Source organism: Phaethon aethereus, assembly GCF_964289735.1.
Source record: "Phaethon aethereus genome assembly, chromosome: 8".
Classification (NCBI taxonomy): Eukaryota; Metazoa; Chordata; class Aves; order Phaethontiformes; family Phaethontidae; genus Phaethon; species Phaethon aethereus.
Window position 1 is genome coordinate 7,022,891 of NC_138584.1, and position 18,867 is coordinate 7,041,757.

General features: G+C 49.4%; 1 protein-coding gene across 2 annotated transcripts in view; it reads right to left on the reverse strand.

Moving 5' to 3' along the window:
* Positions 1-1,091: 1,091 nt before the first annotated feature.
* RXRG (retinoid X receptor gamma) overlaps positions 1,092-18,867 on the reverse strand; it is a gene marked incomplete at its 5' end in the record, with an annotated part of 40,577 nt that continues 22,801 nt past the window's right edge. For both annotated transcript variants that reach the window (XM_082002611.1, XM_082002612.1), the window contains 9 exons: positions 1,092-1,323; positions 2,170-2,275; positions 2,502-2,593; positions 3,884-4,016; positions 4,637-4,766; positions 5,460-5,620; positions 8,951-9,130; positions 9,845-9,989; positions 12,768-13,027. In XM_082002611.1, coding sequence (XP_081858737.1) covers positions 1,176-1,323; positions 2,170-2,275; positions 2,502-2,593; positions 3,884-4,016; positions 4,637-4,766; positions 5,460-5,620; positions 8,951-9,130; positions 9,845-9,989; positions 12,768-13,027 — 1,355 coding nt within the window. In that variant the 3' untranslated portion in view covers positions 1,092-1,175. The remainder of the gene's footprint in view (positions 1,324-2,169; positions 2,276-2,501; positions 2,594-3,883; positions 4,017-4,636; positions 4,767-5,459; positions 5,621-8,950; positions 9,131-9,844; positions 9,990-12,767; positions 13,028-18,867) is intronic.

Here is an 18,867-nt window from a genome sequence, read left to right on the forward strand (position 1 = left end):
ACAGATGAAGCACGGCTGCATCTCACTGCACTGTCTGCTGAGAGGGTCAGAAGGGGCAGATCACTTAACACTACACCTGTTTTATGAATAATAATACAGGCAGTTTTGCTGGGTTCCTGGGAGGACATTTTCCCACCAGAATAAGCTCCATGTATTGAACAAATTCATGTCTTTAACTCATTTGACTCTGGTTAGCTGGGTTGCAATGGGAAGCTCCAGCAGTGCCATTTGAGCAGGGGAAAGACCAGGCAGTACCTTTGAGGCAGGTTTTTGTTAGTGTCTTGTGCTTTCCCTCCCTGCAAGTTTCATTTATGGAGCTATGAGATTAAAAATTTGGGGTTGAAGAGCCTTTTTTTCAGTGGTGGGGGGGGAGTCTGAGAACCAGATGCATGAAGTTTCAGAAAAATGAAAATTATCCATGAGCACATCAGGTTTAGGTAACTCCAAAATAGTCCACCTGGTCCAGAATGAAGCACTTTGCTTCTTCCCTCTGTGGCTAGACTAGCTCAGCAAAAAAAAAAAAAAAAAAGCAGCACGTTAAAAAGTCACTTTTTAAATTACCTAAAAAAATTCAAAGAGTCCAAGAGTTTCTTTTTAAGATAGGTTTCTTTTTAAGATGGTAGAGTGAAATGTTCTGGTTCAAAGCAGCAAGTTTCTCCAGGTCTTTCCTTAGCAGGAGCAAGGGGCAACAGTAACCTGTTCTCACTTGGCCTCTTCTCACAGTCCTCTGACTGTGCCCATCAGAACACACAACTATCCCCAGAGTTATATTCCTGCTCTGATTTGGGCTGCCCAAGAGTCTTGGGAAGGTCCCTCAGCCCCACAACAAGCCAGAACTGTGACCGCAGCAAAAGACAACACTGCTCTGCCAGCTGAAATCAGTGCCTGCCTCATTATTTTATTTGTTTTGTTGGCTTTTATTGAGAGTGAAAAAATAATTTAAAGCAATTATCTGTACAGGGGGTTAGCTGGTCAGAGGATCTGTGACCCACCATGGCCAGGCCAGGGAGGGTTAGAGGGGGTGATTTACAAGCTGTACAAAAACACAAGGATCCCACCGAGGAGGAGCGGAGGGTGGAGGTCATCTCTTGAGCTCCTGTAGGCCCAGAGCAGAGGGGTGGGAAGCTGTGCAGGAGCACGGGGGGCCAGGGTGTGGCCAGAGTGGAGCCAGACCCTCAAGTGCCCTGCAGAGGTGTCTCCAGCATCTCCATAAGGAAGGTGTCGATGGGAGTGTCCCCAATCAGCTTGAAGAAGAAGAGGTGCTCCAGGCACTTCAGCCCGATGGACCGCAGCGCTGGCAGGCGCAGGAGGAGTTTGGCAAACCTGGAAGAGAGCAGAGTGAGAGGCATGCAGGAGGCACCGGCCACCCGCTCCCATGTGTTTCCAAGCCTGCACCAGGGGCTCAGGAGAGCAGAGCCCAAATCCTCCCCAAAAATGCCTTGGGGAAGCATTTTCTCAGTGAGATTCCTCTGTGCTTTCAAAATAAGCATTTCTCTTCACATGTGTGGAGGGAATATGTCTCTTTTCAAAACAGAATTCAGCATTTTTAAAACTTAAAAAGAAAAAAAGATACATCCAGATTTTTCTCTCCAAGACTTGGACTGGTGACTTACATCTCCACAGTGCCATTTAAATTCTTCAAACAGCCTTCAAAAATCCCTGGCCCCCAGAGAGGGTGCACAGCCCCTCAGCAGTGCCTCTGCCAGGCACTGCCTCGTGTTTCGAGGCGCAGCTGCGAGGGGGGGCAGCAGGCAGACTGCCTCCCCTCCCCACGTCCCACTTGCAGCGCTCTGCGGTCACATCCAGAGCCAAAAATAGCAGAAGATGCTGTGGGCGCATCACTTGGCTGGCGGTGCTGAGGATCTGGCTGCCCGCGTTTCGAGATCTTGGCCAGTAGAGGGTAGGATTGGATTGAAAAGCAAGAAAACTGCACCTCACCAGCACTCTAAGGGCTCTGGCCCAGGATTAGGGCTCCCAGAGGACACGCCAGCCTGCGGCAGCTGTGCTGCTCAGGCAGTTTTGGCTGGTGTCCTGCCCTTGCTTTGCTCCAGGGGCTCCAGCCCAGGGTGGCTCAGGCAGAGCTAGCACAGATACCCCTGCCTCAGTCTCCCCTTTCCAGGGTGGGAATTGTGCTGCCCTCAGGTGCCTGCCTTGCTTGGGGACACTCACCGCCCTGGCTGCTCGGGGTACTTCTGCTTCGTGTAGGCTTCTAGCGTGGCATAGACCTTCTCCCTCAGCAATTCCACTTCTGAGGGGCTGGACAAACCCTTGGCATCTGGACGAGGGAGAATATACAGGTAGGGAAGAAATCACTACAGAGAGGACCTTTTCGCTACCAGGAGAGTGACTGCACGCATGGGCAGGAGAGGACTTGGGCTCTCTTTAATCATACACCCAGGGACTGGGACAAATCTGTCTGCAGTCCTGCTGCTCGCTGCCACAGTCGTCCTGCCTGTGACCTGCTGTGGCCCAGAGGGACTGCCCCGGGGCCTCAGACTTACCTGGGTTAAACAGGACAATGGCTCGCAGGCACCCCAGCTCCGACTTATCCATCTGCATGTCTTTCATTTTGGACACCAGCTCTGTCAAAACCCTGCACGTGGGAGACATGGGTGGGCAGACAATCAGAAATAGGTACAGACAGCGAGGCTGGTGGCTGAAAAGCATCTGGGACAGGCACTGGGTACCCCCAACTCCTCCCTGCAGAAAGAGGCAGGTTTGAGGGACAGCCATGCCACATACTGCTCTTCTACATGATGCTCTGGTCCCTGGATGTTGCTGATGCACAAATTCATTCCCATTCTCACTTCGCTCTGTGCTCTGTTTGGACTACGGAGAACAATTTGCACTCACTTAAGGAAAACTACATGGGTTTTTCCTCCACATTTCACTGTGCAAAACATGGGCACTGCCATTACACAGGCCAGCTGTGTAAGAGTGGTAATGCAGTGTCCTGCCATGCAGAGAGCAGGCTGCAGGCATGGCATAGACAGTATGTGTGCAGTCATATGAGCAAGTTGGGATTTAAGACTTTGCCAGCTAAAGCTCTTGCTGATCAGTATTAGCTCTAGATCCAGTTATGGCAAACTCTTCACAGAATCATTAAGGTTGGAAAAGACCTTTAAGATCATCAAGTCCAACCATCAACCCAACACCACCAAGCTCACTAAACCATATCCTGAAGTGCCACATCTACACATACTTTGAACACTTCCAGGGATGGTGACTCCACCACCTCCCTGGGCAGCCTGTTCCAATGCTTGACCACTCTCTCGGTGAAGAAGTTTTTCCTAATATCCAATCTAAACCTCCCCTGGTGCAACTTGAGGCCATTTCCTCTTGTCCTATCGCTGGTTACTTGGGAGAAGAGACCAACACCCACCTCACCACAACCCCCTTTCAGGTAGTTGTAGAGAGCGATAAGGTCTCCCCTGAGCCTCCTCTTCTCCAGACTGAACAACCCCAGTTCCCTCAGCTGCTCCTTGTAAGACTTGTTCTCCAGACTCTTCACCAGCTTCGTTGCCCTTCTTTCGACACGCTCCAGCACCTCAACATCCTTCTTGTAGTGAGAGGCCCAAAACTGAACCCAGTATTCGAGGTGCATTCTTGAGTATTCACAGTATTCTTGAGAGAAGGCAGAGAAGCATTCCTCCCCCTGCACACACAAAGATCTGCTTCTGCAGCTGCAAATCTCTTTCCAAGATGCTTTCACCCTATTCTTGGTTTTTAAGCCAGTCAAGCATCTCCTCCTCATTCTAAGCTAGTTCTGCCCCAAATCACCATGTGTTTGCTTTAGTTTTCACTAAGGACGTGTTTCCCAAAAGGGAAAGACAGAGCCAGCCTGGCCACTGCTGCTAAGGGATGACAGGAACAGGCCACATACCTGTCAAAGATGGAGCCCACACCAGCACTGTGAGCACTGCTACGGTGCACGTGCAAGCCTGTGGCCAGAAGGATGCCATCTTGCACCGACACAGAGCGATGGGAGAAAGAGGCAATGAGCAGCTCATTCCAGCCTGCAAGAGGAGGTGTGCAAGAGGTAGTTCAGGGGGGGCGGAAAAAAAAAAAAAAAAAATCAGTCCCACCTGGAGCAGGAGATCTTGTTTCTCCCTGCTGGCTTCACACTCAGCTCACAGGAGAGATGGGACCCCAGGTACCAACTGCACCCTTGCCAACACTGCAAGGGGTGCCAAACCCTAACCAGCAGCAAGGAAGGTGCAGAAAAAGACTCAAAGGAGGGGGGGAAATATGCTGGTTTTTCCTCTGGAAAAAACCCACATTCCTTGCATCAGCAACCCCTTTACATCATTTTGCACGTTACACACTAATGTGCCCCACACATAGTAAGTTCTGCAGTTATAGGAATTGCATTAACAAGACACATTTATTCACTCTCCCCCAGCCCTCCTACACGTCTGCATGAAGAGGGAAACAGACAGCAGATTCCACTGCCCCATCCACAGCCTCTGCCAACTGCTCATCACAGCTCAGGATGGGTTGCTCGCCCTGTGACAGCAGGGATGGATCAGCTCAGGATCTCCCATTCACCATCCAGCCTGGCTGGCATGGCATGCAGCCCAGAGAAGGCATGTGCATTCCAGGAATAACCCCAGAGGCCACAGGAGGGGGACATTACCTGCCCGGAGGAGAATGACTTGGTCCTCCAGTGTCAGGTCAGAGAAGTGGGGGATTCGCTTGGCCCACTCGACAAGTGTGAAGAGCTGCTTGTCAGCTGCATGGCATATGTTGGTGACAGGGTCATTTGTCTAATTAAGAACAACATCGAAAGGAAAAGAGCAGAGGAAAAGAGAAGAATTTGTCAATGCAAAATCTTTGATAATCACTGTCTGCACTGCACACAGTATTGGATCAAGTTAACGATAATCAGAGCCACAAGTAAAATGACCAAATTGCCAATAATCTCAGCTGTGCACTGCTGGGAAGAGAGGATATTTATTACTACTGTCCCCTCTACAACCAGCCAAATCAGCTGGTTGATAGACATTTCTGTTTGCTTGCTGTTCTTTGCAAAGCAAGTCCTGCTCCCCAAGGCACATCTAAAAGCCATCAAGCAGCCTCTGAACAGGCATGAACAGTAAAACAACAGCAGTAAACCTGCTGTGTCCAGCTCCGTTCTAGTCTTGCTCACTGGGGCAGACAAGCAGTGCCCAGGGCTGTGCAACTGTGGAAGCCAGCACAGGACTCGGACTCTCCAGCATCCAGCTATTGCCCTATCTATTCATTGAAACAAAAGGGAATTGGAAAAAAATGCTATGAAAATAACGTATAGGCAGCTTTCTAGTTGTCATTCAGAATAGCTTCAAAAGAAAAACTGTTGGTGATTTTTAGGCAGTGCAAAGCAAAAACACCCCTTTGCAAAATGCTAGTGGGGTTTGTCTTTTCAAACGGCACCTCGAAGGCTCTCATCTCAAGCTGCAAGTGATTTTGGTGCCCCTTACTGAGCTCTCTGTGTTCATGTCACTGTATGCCTCTGTCTTGGGTTCGACTGCCAGCTCAGCTTCCAGGATCCTCTCCACAGGCATGTCCTCGCTGCCACTGCTTGTGGACTCAGCTTCATTGTCACTCCGCTCCCTGCTCCTCTGCCTCTCCTCCTGCACAGCTGTGGGACAGAAACACGGCTCTTTACACCCACAGCAACACTTACCTGCTCACAGTAGGTCCCATTTCCACTGGGAGAAGGGATGAGAAATCTCCTCAGGAGGGGGAGAACAGAAAATAAATGGTATTTCAGATGTACATCCATTAAAATAGCTGCCCCCACCACCTCCCAATAACTTTGGGGTTGCTGTAGACCAGCGGCCTCAATTTGACAAAAAGTTGTGATTTCCAAGGTATGAAGCTCCAGAATAGAGGAAAGAGGAGTTGATACCTCCAGGTGGCAGCCTGGGCTCAGCTGTCACTAGATGCTGGAGAAGGCAGGAAGGACGCAGCACGCAGACACTGAGGTTTGCTGCACTTCCCGTGTGCTTCGAACAGTCCCACAGCAGCCAGAGCATCCAGCAGCAGGGCTGGATGGTCCCTCACTCCCAGCTGAATCTACACATGCTGCCTATCTCATTCCTCAGCAAAAGATTACCAAGCCTGGCCCAGCCCTGGTGTCACCTCTCCCTCCACCACCAGTCCTCCCAAGCCATCCTGCTAGAAAGCAGTTCCCAGCACCTCTGAATGCCCAAATGCCTTCGGTCTCTTCTCCCATCTCGGTACATTTTCCAAAATATCTACTGGCTGGAGGAACAGAGTCACTGAAATTCTCTCCAGATCTCAGCTATTAACTCCCAGGGCCACTAGGTGTGTGGGAGACAGGCCAGTGTAGGACATGCGTACATGGAACACTAAGACTTGTGCTCAACAGAAGTCCTGGGTGCACAGTTTTGTTTGAGAAATCCCAAAGGAAAATAAGGAAATTCTGCTAAAGAAAAAAAAAAAAAAAAGACAAGTGACCAGCAGATGTCATCAGTTTAGCTCATTGCTAAGGAGAAATGCCCCAAGACACCAGCCCTGCTGGCATCACTCCCCTGTAGGAGCATGGGCAGGGGCCCAAAGTGCCCCGTAACCCCTAAGGGACAGGTAGGCAGCTGGCCTGGTCTCAAAGAACAACCTGTACTGAGCTGTAGGCATTTATACACCTGAAATGAAAGGTTCAGTGAGGGAGAAGTGGGCTGCAAAGCTGGCCCTTGCCATGCAGACATTGGTGCTTTGCTGTTCAACATCTTAATGGCTTCCCCACCTGTTAGCTAAGCACCAGGCAGTCAGTATCCAGAGAGTGGGAAAATCACCAAGGCCAAGGGATAAGTTCTTTAAGAGGAGAGGGGACCTACAGAGGCACCAGGGGACACCAAGGAAGGGACCAGCTCACCAAGGCCACAGCTCACAAGCCTGCAGGAGAATTTGATCTCCATTTTCTCAGTTAGCTAAAATGCTGCTGAAAGAAGGAGGTGACAAGCGTTTAGGTCAGATACTTGGATCAGATTTTTTTCCCCGTTTGTCTTTATAGCTCTGCTGTTTGCAGTGGTGTCAGGAAATAAGACCTTGCATCAACCTTGCCTTACCCTGGCTTATGTTACGGTGCTTTCACAGGAAGAGCCAAACCATGGGAGGTTCCTCAGCACTGAGACTCATGACCACTTTGCAATGCTCAGCGCTTCCCTATGTTTCTTCCAGCTGGGAGGATGTGCTTCCCAGCACTGCCCAGCTGCTGGGGAACTGGCAGTACCCAAGGAGATGGCTCAGTGGGGCATCCAGTCTGGCACTGGCAAGGGAGGGCAACACAGGACGCACATATGTGCCAGCCAGCTGGGGGAAGCATTTGTCCCCTTTAGGGTAATGGACAGGAAGAAGCTAGAGAAGTGTTTCTAAAGTAATCAAAATCTTACTGGAAGAAAGAGCATGCCAAGGAAATACTAGTCCCATCACTCAGTCCCCAAATTCATTCAGGAGTCCTTGTTCAAGCTGCAATCTGTCCCCAGTTTCTGCATCTCCCAGAAAACTCCTGTGACTATTGCAGCCAAACCCCCACAGAATCCACCAAGATCCTGGGGTTCAAATTTTCATGCTCTGCAAAAGGAAGTTGCATTGACACCCTGGTCCTCTGAACCACTTTGCACCCAGCTGGAAGGGAGAGCTGTTCCCAGGATTAGTTTTTTTGATTCAAGCTTGGCATTTCGCAGTCTTGCGCTGCCCTATGTGGTTGACGCAGCACAGCATTGATGATGCTATACAGAGAACAAGACGAGGCTCAGCCTGTGCCCAGTGTTACAGCTACTTCCCCAGGCTCTTCCCTGCACAGTCTGAGCCCCAGCACGGGAGCGGCTTGTGTGCTCCGCAGGCGGACACTGTGGCCTCCAAAAGGGAGGGCTACACTGCCCGCTTGCATTCAACCCTGGAGGCAGCACAATTATTTTATCTTGGAAAAAAGCAGCTTAAAAGCTGTGCTAATTGTCACTACCTGACCTTGCATCTGTCAGTTTAATTTGGGAAACAATCCAGCTCAGTGGTCCTTGCTCCACCAAGGAGGAAGCAGCCAGCTGCAGGGGGCAGAGGTGGACAGATAAACACCCACGCCACTGGGCTTGCTTTTCCCTGCAGCAGAGACTCACTCGGTGGTGGCTTTTACAAAGAACTTTGCACTCTCCAGAGCTGCGCGGGAGAAGGCAGGGCTGCAGGACCCACCAGGGACATGTGTCACCCTCAGCAGCTCTCAGAGGCTTCCTCCAAATCAGTGCAAAATCCCTCTAATTCCAGTTGCCTCAGGTCAGATTCTTGCTCCAGATCAACACCTTAACGTGGTTTGGGCCAGAAACGCAGCCCTTTGGGGGGTGCAATGAGCGCATGTGCAGTATGGAAGAGGCTGTGTGAACTGCTTCCATACAGCTCTCTCCTGCAGCACAGAAACACCACAGCTGTACCAGAGCTCATCCCCAAAAGTGAGGTTAAGAGTAGAAATGACAGAGAACTATAAAATAAAAGATAGAAATAAATCATTCACCCTTATCTTCCAGTGCAAGAATTAGGTGGTGACAAACGAAGCCAGCAAGCTGAAAATGAAAGAGAAGGTTGCCCTTCACACAGGAGACAAGCAGACTGCAGGACTCCTCCCTGCCAGGTGCTGTCCACAGCAGAGCATTACAGGGGTCCAAGGGGTCCAGGCCATTAAGGGCCACTAACTAAAGGCAAGCTTGGGCCAAAATCAATTAATAGGTTCAACAGTCACCAATATGTGTGTTTAGGTGGGATAGGAAGAAAAATGCAGTGTAATAGCTTCCCCATCAGCCTCATTTCCTTTACAAAACGAGGTCAAAAATGCCCTGAAGCTGTCAGTGTGGGTTTTTGGAATGATCCAGCCTCATAGGGGCCACCAAGAGCCAGATTTACCCTAACGAATGTGAGGAAAATTTCCACAAGCCCATTCCTTCCACCAGCCCACACATACCTTCCCTTTTCATCCCCATTGCGAGGCACTTTTGATAGCGGCAGTACTGGCAGCGGTTGCGTTGACGCTTGTCTATGAGGCAGTCCTTGTTGTCACGGCAGGTGTAGATCAGATCCTTGCGGATCGTCCTCTTAAAGAAGCCCTTGCAGCCCTCACAGCTGTACACCCCATAGTGCTTCCCTGCGGGGGCAAGGGAAGACCATCAGTGAGCAGGCAGGCATCTGCCCTTCCCTCCAGCACAGAGAAGTTTGAACCAACCCCAAAGGTGAAGAAAAAAAAAAAAAAAAAAACCAACTGGTTGCAGGGTATCACCTTAGCAGGCCTGCCTTGGCTTTAGTGGCTCTTAGCAGGAATAGTGACCAGCAGCAGGCAAACTATAGGACCACCACTTTCCTGTGATAAGGAGGGACTGCATACCCGGGGAAGGATGTGGAGCCATACCTTGGCTGCACTGCAAGTGCAGCAAAGGCATAGGTAGCAAATGGGGTGCACTGATATGGAGGAGATCTGCAAAACATGACCAGATTCCAGGTCTCTAGTGGAGGAGAGAAAACCCAGGCACAGCCAAAGCCCAGCTAACACAAAGCACAGGTAAATAAGAACACAGTGATTTTTATACATTTACCTTTGATAAACAGGGACAAAATGTAAAATGAGACTATACACATAAGAGAGAAGAGTGTGGCTTATAGGTTTGCTCTCTTTTGGGCACAGCACAACTAATCTGCAAAACAGACAGCCTGCCCTTGGGTAAGCCAGAGCCAGCTACGAAATCCTGCAATGCCGGTCTGGCCCCAGCAAGCCTCCAGTGTTCACTCCTCCAGGAGCCACGCTTCAGAGCATCAGGGGAGTTTTCGTTACATAAAGCCTTCCCCGAGAAAGAAAACCTCCTACCTGAGGACCTGTCCCCACAGATGGCACAGATGTGTTTGGCTAAGGATCCTGGGCTTGTAGATGGATAATTCATGTTCCCAATCCCTGGGAGACCCGGCAAGGGCTTGACATCCTCCGAGCTGCTGACATTGTTCAGGACATTGAGCTGCAGAAGCCCAAGCCACAAGACAAGTTAGAGGGTCAAGACTCATACCTCAATGAAACCACCCCCAAATTGAGCTGACCCCTCCCCTGTTGCCCCTGCTGGGCTCGTCCCACAAGCTTATCCCCAGCAACTCCATGGGGCTGCCATGGGCAGAACAGACATCCTCCCATGAATCCAGCTGGAGGGGTTTAAGCAGATGCCTGGTAGCAGATATTGCTTCTCACCTTGCCCTGATGCTGTAACTAAAGCCGGGACTAAGCAGAGCTGGAAAAGGGCAGGCAGCAACCCTCAGCTACTCAGTTACAGCCTCCAAGTGGTGGGGCTGGTGGGATCCTGCCTGCTTCATTAGCGAATGCTGATCAATGGCTGCCTGTGGCCTCAAGCACTAACAGCTTAGCAAGGAAGAGCTTTGCAGCCAGGCAATTTGTTGCAATTAAACCTGCACTGCTGCATGGCTGACGAAGCTGTAATGACTTTTTTTTAAAAAGTGTTAAGTGGGTTAGCTTCCCTGCCTCATGATATGCAAATCTGCATAAATGCATTAAAACATGGCCATCTTGGTCATTCCCTGGGGCTCAGGTTCCTAAACACTATCACAGGCTGGAGAAGGGAACAGATTTGGGGTTGCCAGATTTAAAAAAAAAAAGTGAAAAAAAAATCAGCTGCAGTGAGATGCAGGCGAGCAGCCCGGAGCCCCCAGCTGAGATCCCCAGGAGCTGCTCACGGCTGCTGCAAGTTAAAGGTTACAAACCGACATCGATTAGAGACGAAAGCCTGATGTTGCCCAGGGCTTCGTTTTATTGCTATTTGCTTTCGAGCTGTTGCCGGCAAAGCAGTGAGGATTAAGGGCCATTGAGCACGTCTTGTCAAAAGCTGTCTGGGCAGAGCAACGTCTCCCCAAAATGACCATAAATCATCTTTCCCATTGCCATGCTTTGAGGGCTGGGGATGGTTTCTTCATCATTGAGCTTGTTTTTAACAGCTGCCCCAATTTATCAGCTAAATTTCATCTTCCCAGCAAGAGGGAAGAAGTAGGGACAGAAAACAAGGCTTTGGATGAAAATCCAACAACAGCCTTCCTTACAGTCTCCATAATATCTAAAACCACTAGATTTCATGCATGCTGTTACAAGTTCTCCATTTGCTCCAAGAAACTGCCCATTTCCCATGAAAAAGTATAATAATTTCCACAGGGAATTTCAGCAAAGAACAAGAAGCGTTCATCCTATTGGAATTTTTGGAGCTGTCATTACAAAAACAAAAAAGATGAAGCCTGTTTTTATCTTCTCTCATCCCTGTCCCTTCAATTTCAAAGCTTCAATGGTCTGATGACATTGAAAATACAAATTATCCAGCAATAATTGCCACGTTAGGAGCCAGCTTGCTTTGCTGCACTGGAAAATGAAAGTGCAGAGGAAAAAAAATTACCCAGAGGTTCGCTCTCCCTAGCAGAGACACAGCCCAGGCACTGGGCAAAGGTAAATCTTCATGCTTCAACATCTGAACTGGGCCCAAGGAAAGGAGAAATCAACTCCATCTTCCCCACAAGTATCCAGGCACCTTTTTTCACCCTGGAAACAACTTCTTGACAAGATGCTGAGCCAGGAAGAACTTTTTATGGTTTAAAATGTTACTCAGAGCTCAGGTACCACCTTTTCTTTCTCTCTGGATGTGCTTTGAGACAATAACAGGGAGAGAGGGTCTAAGCTGGGGGAAAAACAGGGCAGTTTTAGCCATCAGTGTCCTCGGAGCTTGACTCCTGAAGGTTAAGTGCAATCATGTATGATATCTGGGACAACTGCTTGAACCCAAATCCATTAGCTGCCACCCTGCCGAATCCCCAAGGCCCAGCTGTCTCCTTGCATTAGAGGCAACACACATGAAACCCACTCCTTGGAGCTGGGAACTTGGCGCTGTGCCTGGGCTGGGGAAACCGCTTCCCAGAGCATCCGCAGACCCAAAGGAACAGTTTCCATGCAGCTAAATGCTGCTACCACCTCCATCACCACGAAATACCTGCTCTGGATGCCACAAGTACAAATATGGCTGTTCACCATCAACTTGACAAGTGGTGCGAGGGGAGGAAAGATGCCCAGCACACCCACTGCAGACAGCCTAGACCCAAGCAGGAGTTGAGGTCGCTGGTGAAAGGTAAGCCAAATCACCCTTACACTCTCTCAGGGGCCTCCCCACACCATCCTCTCCCAGCCTCAGTGGCAGGCACTAGGAAGGGCTTCAGACAGACCGTGGAGACTGGGCAGCAGGGTCTGGGGCGGAGAGGCCTCAGCAATCATGTCCTCACTGCTGCTTCAGCAGAAGCCATGAGGCTCCCGAGTACTCCCTGCCTTCAGGTCCCACTAATAAAATGCAAAGTCTTGTTAATAAAAGGCAGAATTTCCACTTGGATCTGCACTCCCAGAGCATTTCATCACACAAACAAAATCCCACTGTGCCACCTTGGTTCCAGCCATGTCAGAGGTAGCGGTGGGCTTTTGAGGCAGCAGGTCCTGCTCCAAACAGCTACCCTGGGAGGTTCCCAGCCCATCCATGGCTCTGGGAAGGCACAGACCCCAACCCCTGGGTCTCCCCTCTGTCTGGAGGGGAAACCTCAGCATCTGAGTGAGCTCAGGCAGTTAACGATGGGAGCTTTGTTTTTCTCCAGGCAAAGTTTATATGCAACACAGATTCTACCAGCCAACCCACTCCCTCAAGTTTTTGGGCTGTACCCCAGTCTGAACACCACGAATTGTAGCAAAGCAAGCATGCACATTAACCTACCTGTGGACTGGCATGTGTCACAAAATTCATGCCTGGGGCTGAGGACAAAGTGACAGGGTGTGAGCTGATGGAGGACGCGATGACCCTGTATGGAGAGCCCAGTGCATTCACCGGAGATCCGATCATGTTCATGGGGGACGGCAGTGCCCGGGAGGCGTTTGCAGGGGCCTCGAGGTAGTTGTGGTGCCCGTCCACTGAATTTCCTGTGGAAAGGCTTGACGACGGGCTCACAGATGTGGAGCTGGCGTGAACAGGGGAATCTACAGGGAGACACAGAAAGATTACACTACAAGCAAGCCTGGCTGTACAGTGATCAGCTGCCCAGCCTTGGTCAACTTAGATACTGGCCAAGGCTCAATGCCAGCCACCAAACGTGCCTTATTCTATAAAGGGAAAGAGCAAAACATTGGTTATGGTACAGGAAATAGAGTTGCTACACCAACAAAACATATTATGAAGGTAATACTTAATAATCAAATCTTCCTTTGCTGCTTTGGTCCCTCAGCTGACTTGGAAGAAGGCACCAGTGCCTGCCTGCCTCAGGCTAGTTTTCTCTGAACTGTTCCTTGAGGTCCCATTTCTGTTGTCCAAGCTCACTCTAGAGACAGCACACATCGAAAACCATGAAAAGCCCACCAGCCAGGCTGGGAGCCCCAAACGGTCTCCATGCCTTACGAAGCACCCTTGCTCCTTGCAATGGTCCAGGCATCACGTTCAGCAGGTTCCTCTTCCTCTCCCCCTCTTCACATGGCTCAGCTCTTCCCCTTCCCACCCACTTACCTCTCCACTGTGCTATTTCACACACTCCTCCAGCTCTTGAAAGTCGATGCCAGCATCTTCAGGAGTAGCTAGAGGAACATGGGACACAGACTGCCCATGACATGCTAGCAACACAGATGACACGACAAGGCACCCACAAAATATTTTGTCCATTACTTTTCCTTACTTAGTACAAGATGGAGCAGAGACTGTGACCACACAGACGTGCCTGGACCGACAGTCTCACAGCCACAAGGAAAAGAGCTCCAGTGCACATTGCCAAACTGAGACACGCAGTAGCCCCATGAGATCAATCTACGCCTGAACCCTGCTGGGGAAGAGGTGGCATAGAAAAGCAATATAACCTTGATCATTGCCACTTCAGGGCAATCTCCCAGGCTGAACACCTCTCCCAAGGCCTAAACGTTGTCTTCTGCAAGACCAATCTCAAATATTCATAGGGTATCTGGGCATCAAATGCCCACCAGTCCTGATGGGCTATGTATCTAGCTGTATTTTAGGGATTTATATGACCTTTTCTCCCTCCCCTAGAATTTAGAAACCCCAGTTAGCATTACCTGTCATTAACATTTCAATGAATCATTGTTTCTCTGTTGGTTTTTCAACACAGGAGACCATTCCCTGGAGTAGCAAGGCAAAGATGTCTGGGAAGGTCACACAGTTGGTTTTCCGTTGCTGGCACAGAGGATGCTTGCTCCTGTTGCATTTGCAAGTAAGGCAGCACTTTGGTGTTTTGTTTGGTTGGTTTTTTTTCCTCCTTTTAACATTATTGCAAAGTTATTTACGTGACAGTGTTTGTTATTTTACCTGAAGTAACAATCAAATCTGATTCAAAGGGAAGATGCACAATAAAGACGGGAAAAGGTCAGCTTGCTGAATAACATTAAAGACATTTGTCAGAGTCAAGGAGGACTCGATCTGCCGTTATCAACCCACTTCAGACTTAATTCTGCAGAAGGAGGGGGAGAAAAGGTCTTTGTCAATTCTTGCTTTGGCTTTTTGGATCAATTCTCCCAGTGGGAAAGTGATGTGCAGCAAGAGGAAGCCGGCTCAATGACAACTGCAGAAGCCTTGGAGGCAGCGAGGCGGTCTGAAGGCAGAGCCAGGGCTCCTGCCTGCTGCTGGAGAGACTCACCTCACATCCCCCTGCCACCACCGTGGAGACACGCAGCCTGTTTTCTCTTAGTAGACAGCAAAATCCTGACCTTGTAATGGCTTCCAAGTACAAAAGCCTTCCACCCCAAAGACAGCTGCCAGGAAAGCCCTTAGCAGGGGTCAGAAAATGTGCTGTTTGCCTGACCCCCCCCTTACCTAAACACTCAGCTCACAGAGGAACCTCAATTGTTTCCTGGGACTTAAGAGAAGCATCCTGACTTGTGCCATTACCAGCTTCAGAGAAAAGCAAATGCATTTTTCATCACCTGTGAGTAGCCTAGTACCATAGCATGCAGCCCTCCCCAGCATCTGTAGCACAGGCTTATAAAGAAATTGGTTTTATGCCTCTTTAAACAACTAGATAAACAACATTGCCTTTGAGGATTCTTGGAAAATAAGCCACTGAAGGGGAGACTGGGTAGAAATCTATCACATCTAAGGACAGCTAAGGAGAAGAATGATTCTTCATCCTTTTCCATTAACACAGAAAAGGGCATATTTTGAAAGTATCATGCAGAAGATTTAAACCAATAAGACGACTCCCAGGAGAGTTATTTTACTGTCTGCATTTACAGCAGACCTTACAGAAACACCGTCACCACTAAGTTTCTCCATTAGAAAGGCTCCAACTTTCATAAGGACCCAGAGAAAGGCTTTCACCCAAGGAGACTGCTTGCCAGGGGAAGTCCCATGGTGTTTTTGTGTCCATGCCAACAGGCAACTGTTCAAGGGATATGGCCAGGGGAATCTCCTAGCCCCCCAAGATGGTATCAAGGGTTGAAGCCAAGAAGCCTGGAGGACTTGTGCCTACCTCTCTCACCCCAGCAATGAGACACCAAAGAGAAAGCATGAATGCATGAAGGTGTGTTGGCTGGTGGAGATGGATGGATAAATGAAAATATCTACTGGTGAGCACACAGGTGTAAGGCCAGGCTCTGCCAGGGCTTGACAACACAATCCAAAGTTAACAAGCTTGTTTCCACAGTGCCTGGGCTACGCTGTCCTGCCAAGGCTGTGACAGACCCGTTGGTCAAAACCAGTGTTAGCTTTCCATTTACCAATGAACAATTTTAGCCACTTATTATAAGCTGTAATACAAACCCCATTTAGAAAAGCAGAAACAAACAAACAAAAATAAAAAGCAAAGCACTCCTGCAAGGTGGTCCTAACTTTGACTTCCAGTCCTTCCCTGGGATAAGTTTGCCAAGTCAATCCCTGAGGGAACAGAAATGCATCCTCCCGCACCTGGGAAATGCACACCTCCTCTCAGCTTCTCATTTTCAGGCTGGAATGCTCCAAGAGGGATACAAGATGTGAATGCTACCAGTTATCAGCTTGTGCGTGGAATAATTCGCACAGCTGGCAGAAGGTGTGCAGGAAAAGCCATGCCAAAGCATCCTTGACACTGGGGTTACTTATTCCCAAAGCTGAGTCATTTCAGTCCAAAGGAGCCAGGCTGGCTTGGACAGAGGAAACAGCAGAGACTGCAAGTCCGATTCATTTTGGTTGAAAACAGTGTCACGCACCTCCCAACAGAAAGCAAAGAGAAAGGCCATGGTCTCGCAGGGATGGCATGGCTTTCCTCAAGGTATTTTCTCCCATCATTTGGGGGACGAACAGAAACATCAGCATGGCAGCAGAGCAGGACCAGCAAGGAGCCGCTCTGCGGTTGGGAAGCAGCTCTGGGACAGAGCAGAGGGGACTGGGGAGATGGAACTCAGTCCTGCGTGCCAGCCACAGCCGGCCGCCTCCGCCTCTCCAGCGGCATTCGACACAGGTGACATTTACACAGGACAAAGCGGGCCTGGAATCTGTCCGTCAGGTAATGTGAGGTGACAAGCGATGCCGGGGATTCAGCCAGCTGCGGTGGGGCCCCACGGAGCAGAGGGCAGCCCTGCGTTGGGAGGCGAGGGTTCTGCGGCTGGCACAGCCGCTGCCCGCGAGCACCGAATGCAGCTCCCAGACCGGCCAGGTCCCTCGCGTCTGCTGGGGAAGACTGGCTGAGACCCTGCATCAGGGCTTGCTACTGCTTTTAACTACCAACTCCAGATTCATGACCGGCTTATTTCTGATCTACAAGTAGGGCTTTTTATGGCTTTCTCTCCTGTCTCCCTCCTCCACATTAATGCTTGCATAGGTAGTTTCCTGAAGAGAGGTTCAGGGAAGCCTGATATTGTATTTATATCTCTCCTGGAGGAGCAGGGGAAGAGAGGACAGGAGGGAACTGCCTTATGTGTATTCTCTGATGTCTCCACTGCAAACATGCAGCACCCAGAGAACCCAGTGCTTCAATCAACCCTTCACAAGCTCTCTTGCACAGAAACGCACACGCTCCAGCCTTCTCTTTGTAGGAAGCAAGGTTTAAAAAGAAGAAACTTCGCTTCTGGGTGCTTTGCTGTTTCAGACTGCCTCTCTGCAAATGTACCACATCACTTACTGCAGGGAACAGCCTGTGGGTTGGACCAACCCATCCTGTTGCCTTAGCATTCAGAATAAGGATCATATCCAACATCAGCATAGACAACTCTGCTGACATTAGAAAACATAATGAGGGAAGATCTGAAGAACCACTTGGATCTCTGCATTGTGAAAACAGTGCCCTTGAGGACATAAGCAACAGCATTACATTCAGCCACCAGCCACTGAAGCCGAGCAAGGACACAAAGCTTTGATACTCCACTTCCACCTGTGTTTCACCTTCACCTTAGCAAAATCCTAGTCCAGGGATGGGAAACTTGCATGAATAGTCTCATAAAACCAGGGATAGATTAACACCGTCTACATCACAGCAGATACACAGGTGCCTGACAGATGCACCTGCAGAGCACAAAGCTTCAGGTCCATCATACCAACACTAAACAGCGAGGTCTGTGCTAACACAGCTAAACTGGTCCAGGACCAACACTAGCTCAATAAAACCAGCTTAGATACATCTGTGCTGTGAGCCCTCCACAGGTAAAGCTCGGACAGGCATGGAAGCAAATACTACCCACAAGAATACACAAGTGACTGCGAAAGCCTTGGCAAAGGCAGTAGGAAGAGAAGCATCCAGGCTGCAACCAATAAAGCTGTATTGATTTTCACCCAAATAACGGCAGGAAACACCAGTCTCAGCAGTTACACTTGAGCAGAAAGTGGACTGAGAATGCAGAGACCAGAAACATTCAAGCCCTACATACACTGTCTATTTAACCAACATGGGTTGCAAGTTTGTTCTGTTTAATGCCTCTTCAGCTCTAACACCTAGCAAAGCCTTGAGAGGAAAGGTATTAGTGTTAAACACTGGGGTCTTTCTTCAACTAAGACCCAAAGCAATCCTACCTCGTGAAACGTGCAGATCCCTGGGAGACCTAGAGATGATGATACTTTCAACCTTCACAGTGCTCTTTTTTAATGTCAGAGAGAATCAAACTCATCAAATAATGGAAAACATGCTTGTGCTTCTGCGGCCTCACATATGCATGGGAAGGGTTCATTTCATTCGCGTGAACAATTGAAGGTGCAAGTTGCCCTGCCTGACACATGACTAGCAAAACTTTGCAGATACTCCATCCTCCGCAGATCAGAGAGCACCGAGAAGTGGGAAGAGACATGCAGAGAAGGTCTGATATAAGCAGAGGAGCACAGGCGTGCGTGGGAGGTACAGCTTGGCAGGCAGCTCGTCCTTGGGGACGACCTTCAAGGGGAAATACCTGTGAGAAACACTCCTGAAATTGGATGCAGTCATGTAGCAGGGAACCCATGTTAACTGGAATCAAACAAAGTTTTGCTGCTATGACTGCAGAAGTAGTTTATTTAATACATTGAAGCTAAACTGAAAAACTATTCCCTTTCCGGTGATATTTTTAATGGTCCAAGCAGATTTCCACAGGCCATACAGATTGCCATGCTAATATCCTACAGAAAAGCAAGGCAAAACCAATAACCTTTAAGGTCCACTAACCTTTGTGCTTCCATCTTTCCGCTCAACACTGAGTCAATAAATAATGCAGCCTTCCCCTGACAGCTAACATTACAGAGGAGCAAAAAAATTTGGAGATGTGCTGGCACGTATTCGAGCAGGGGCTTTTGCAACAGGGATCTGCACAGGGCAGGAGACAAACAAGCAGGAGAAAGTTTCCCTCAGCTCTCTGGATGGTAGGAAGAGCTGCTCCCTCTTCTCTCA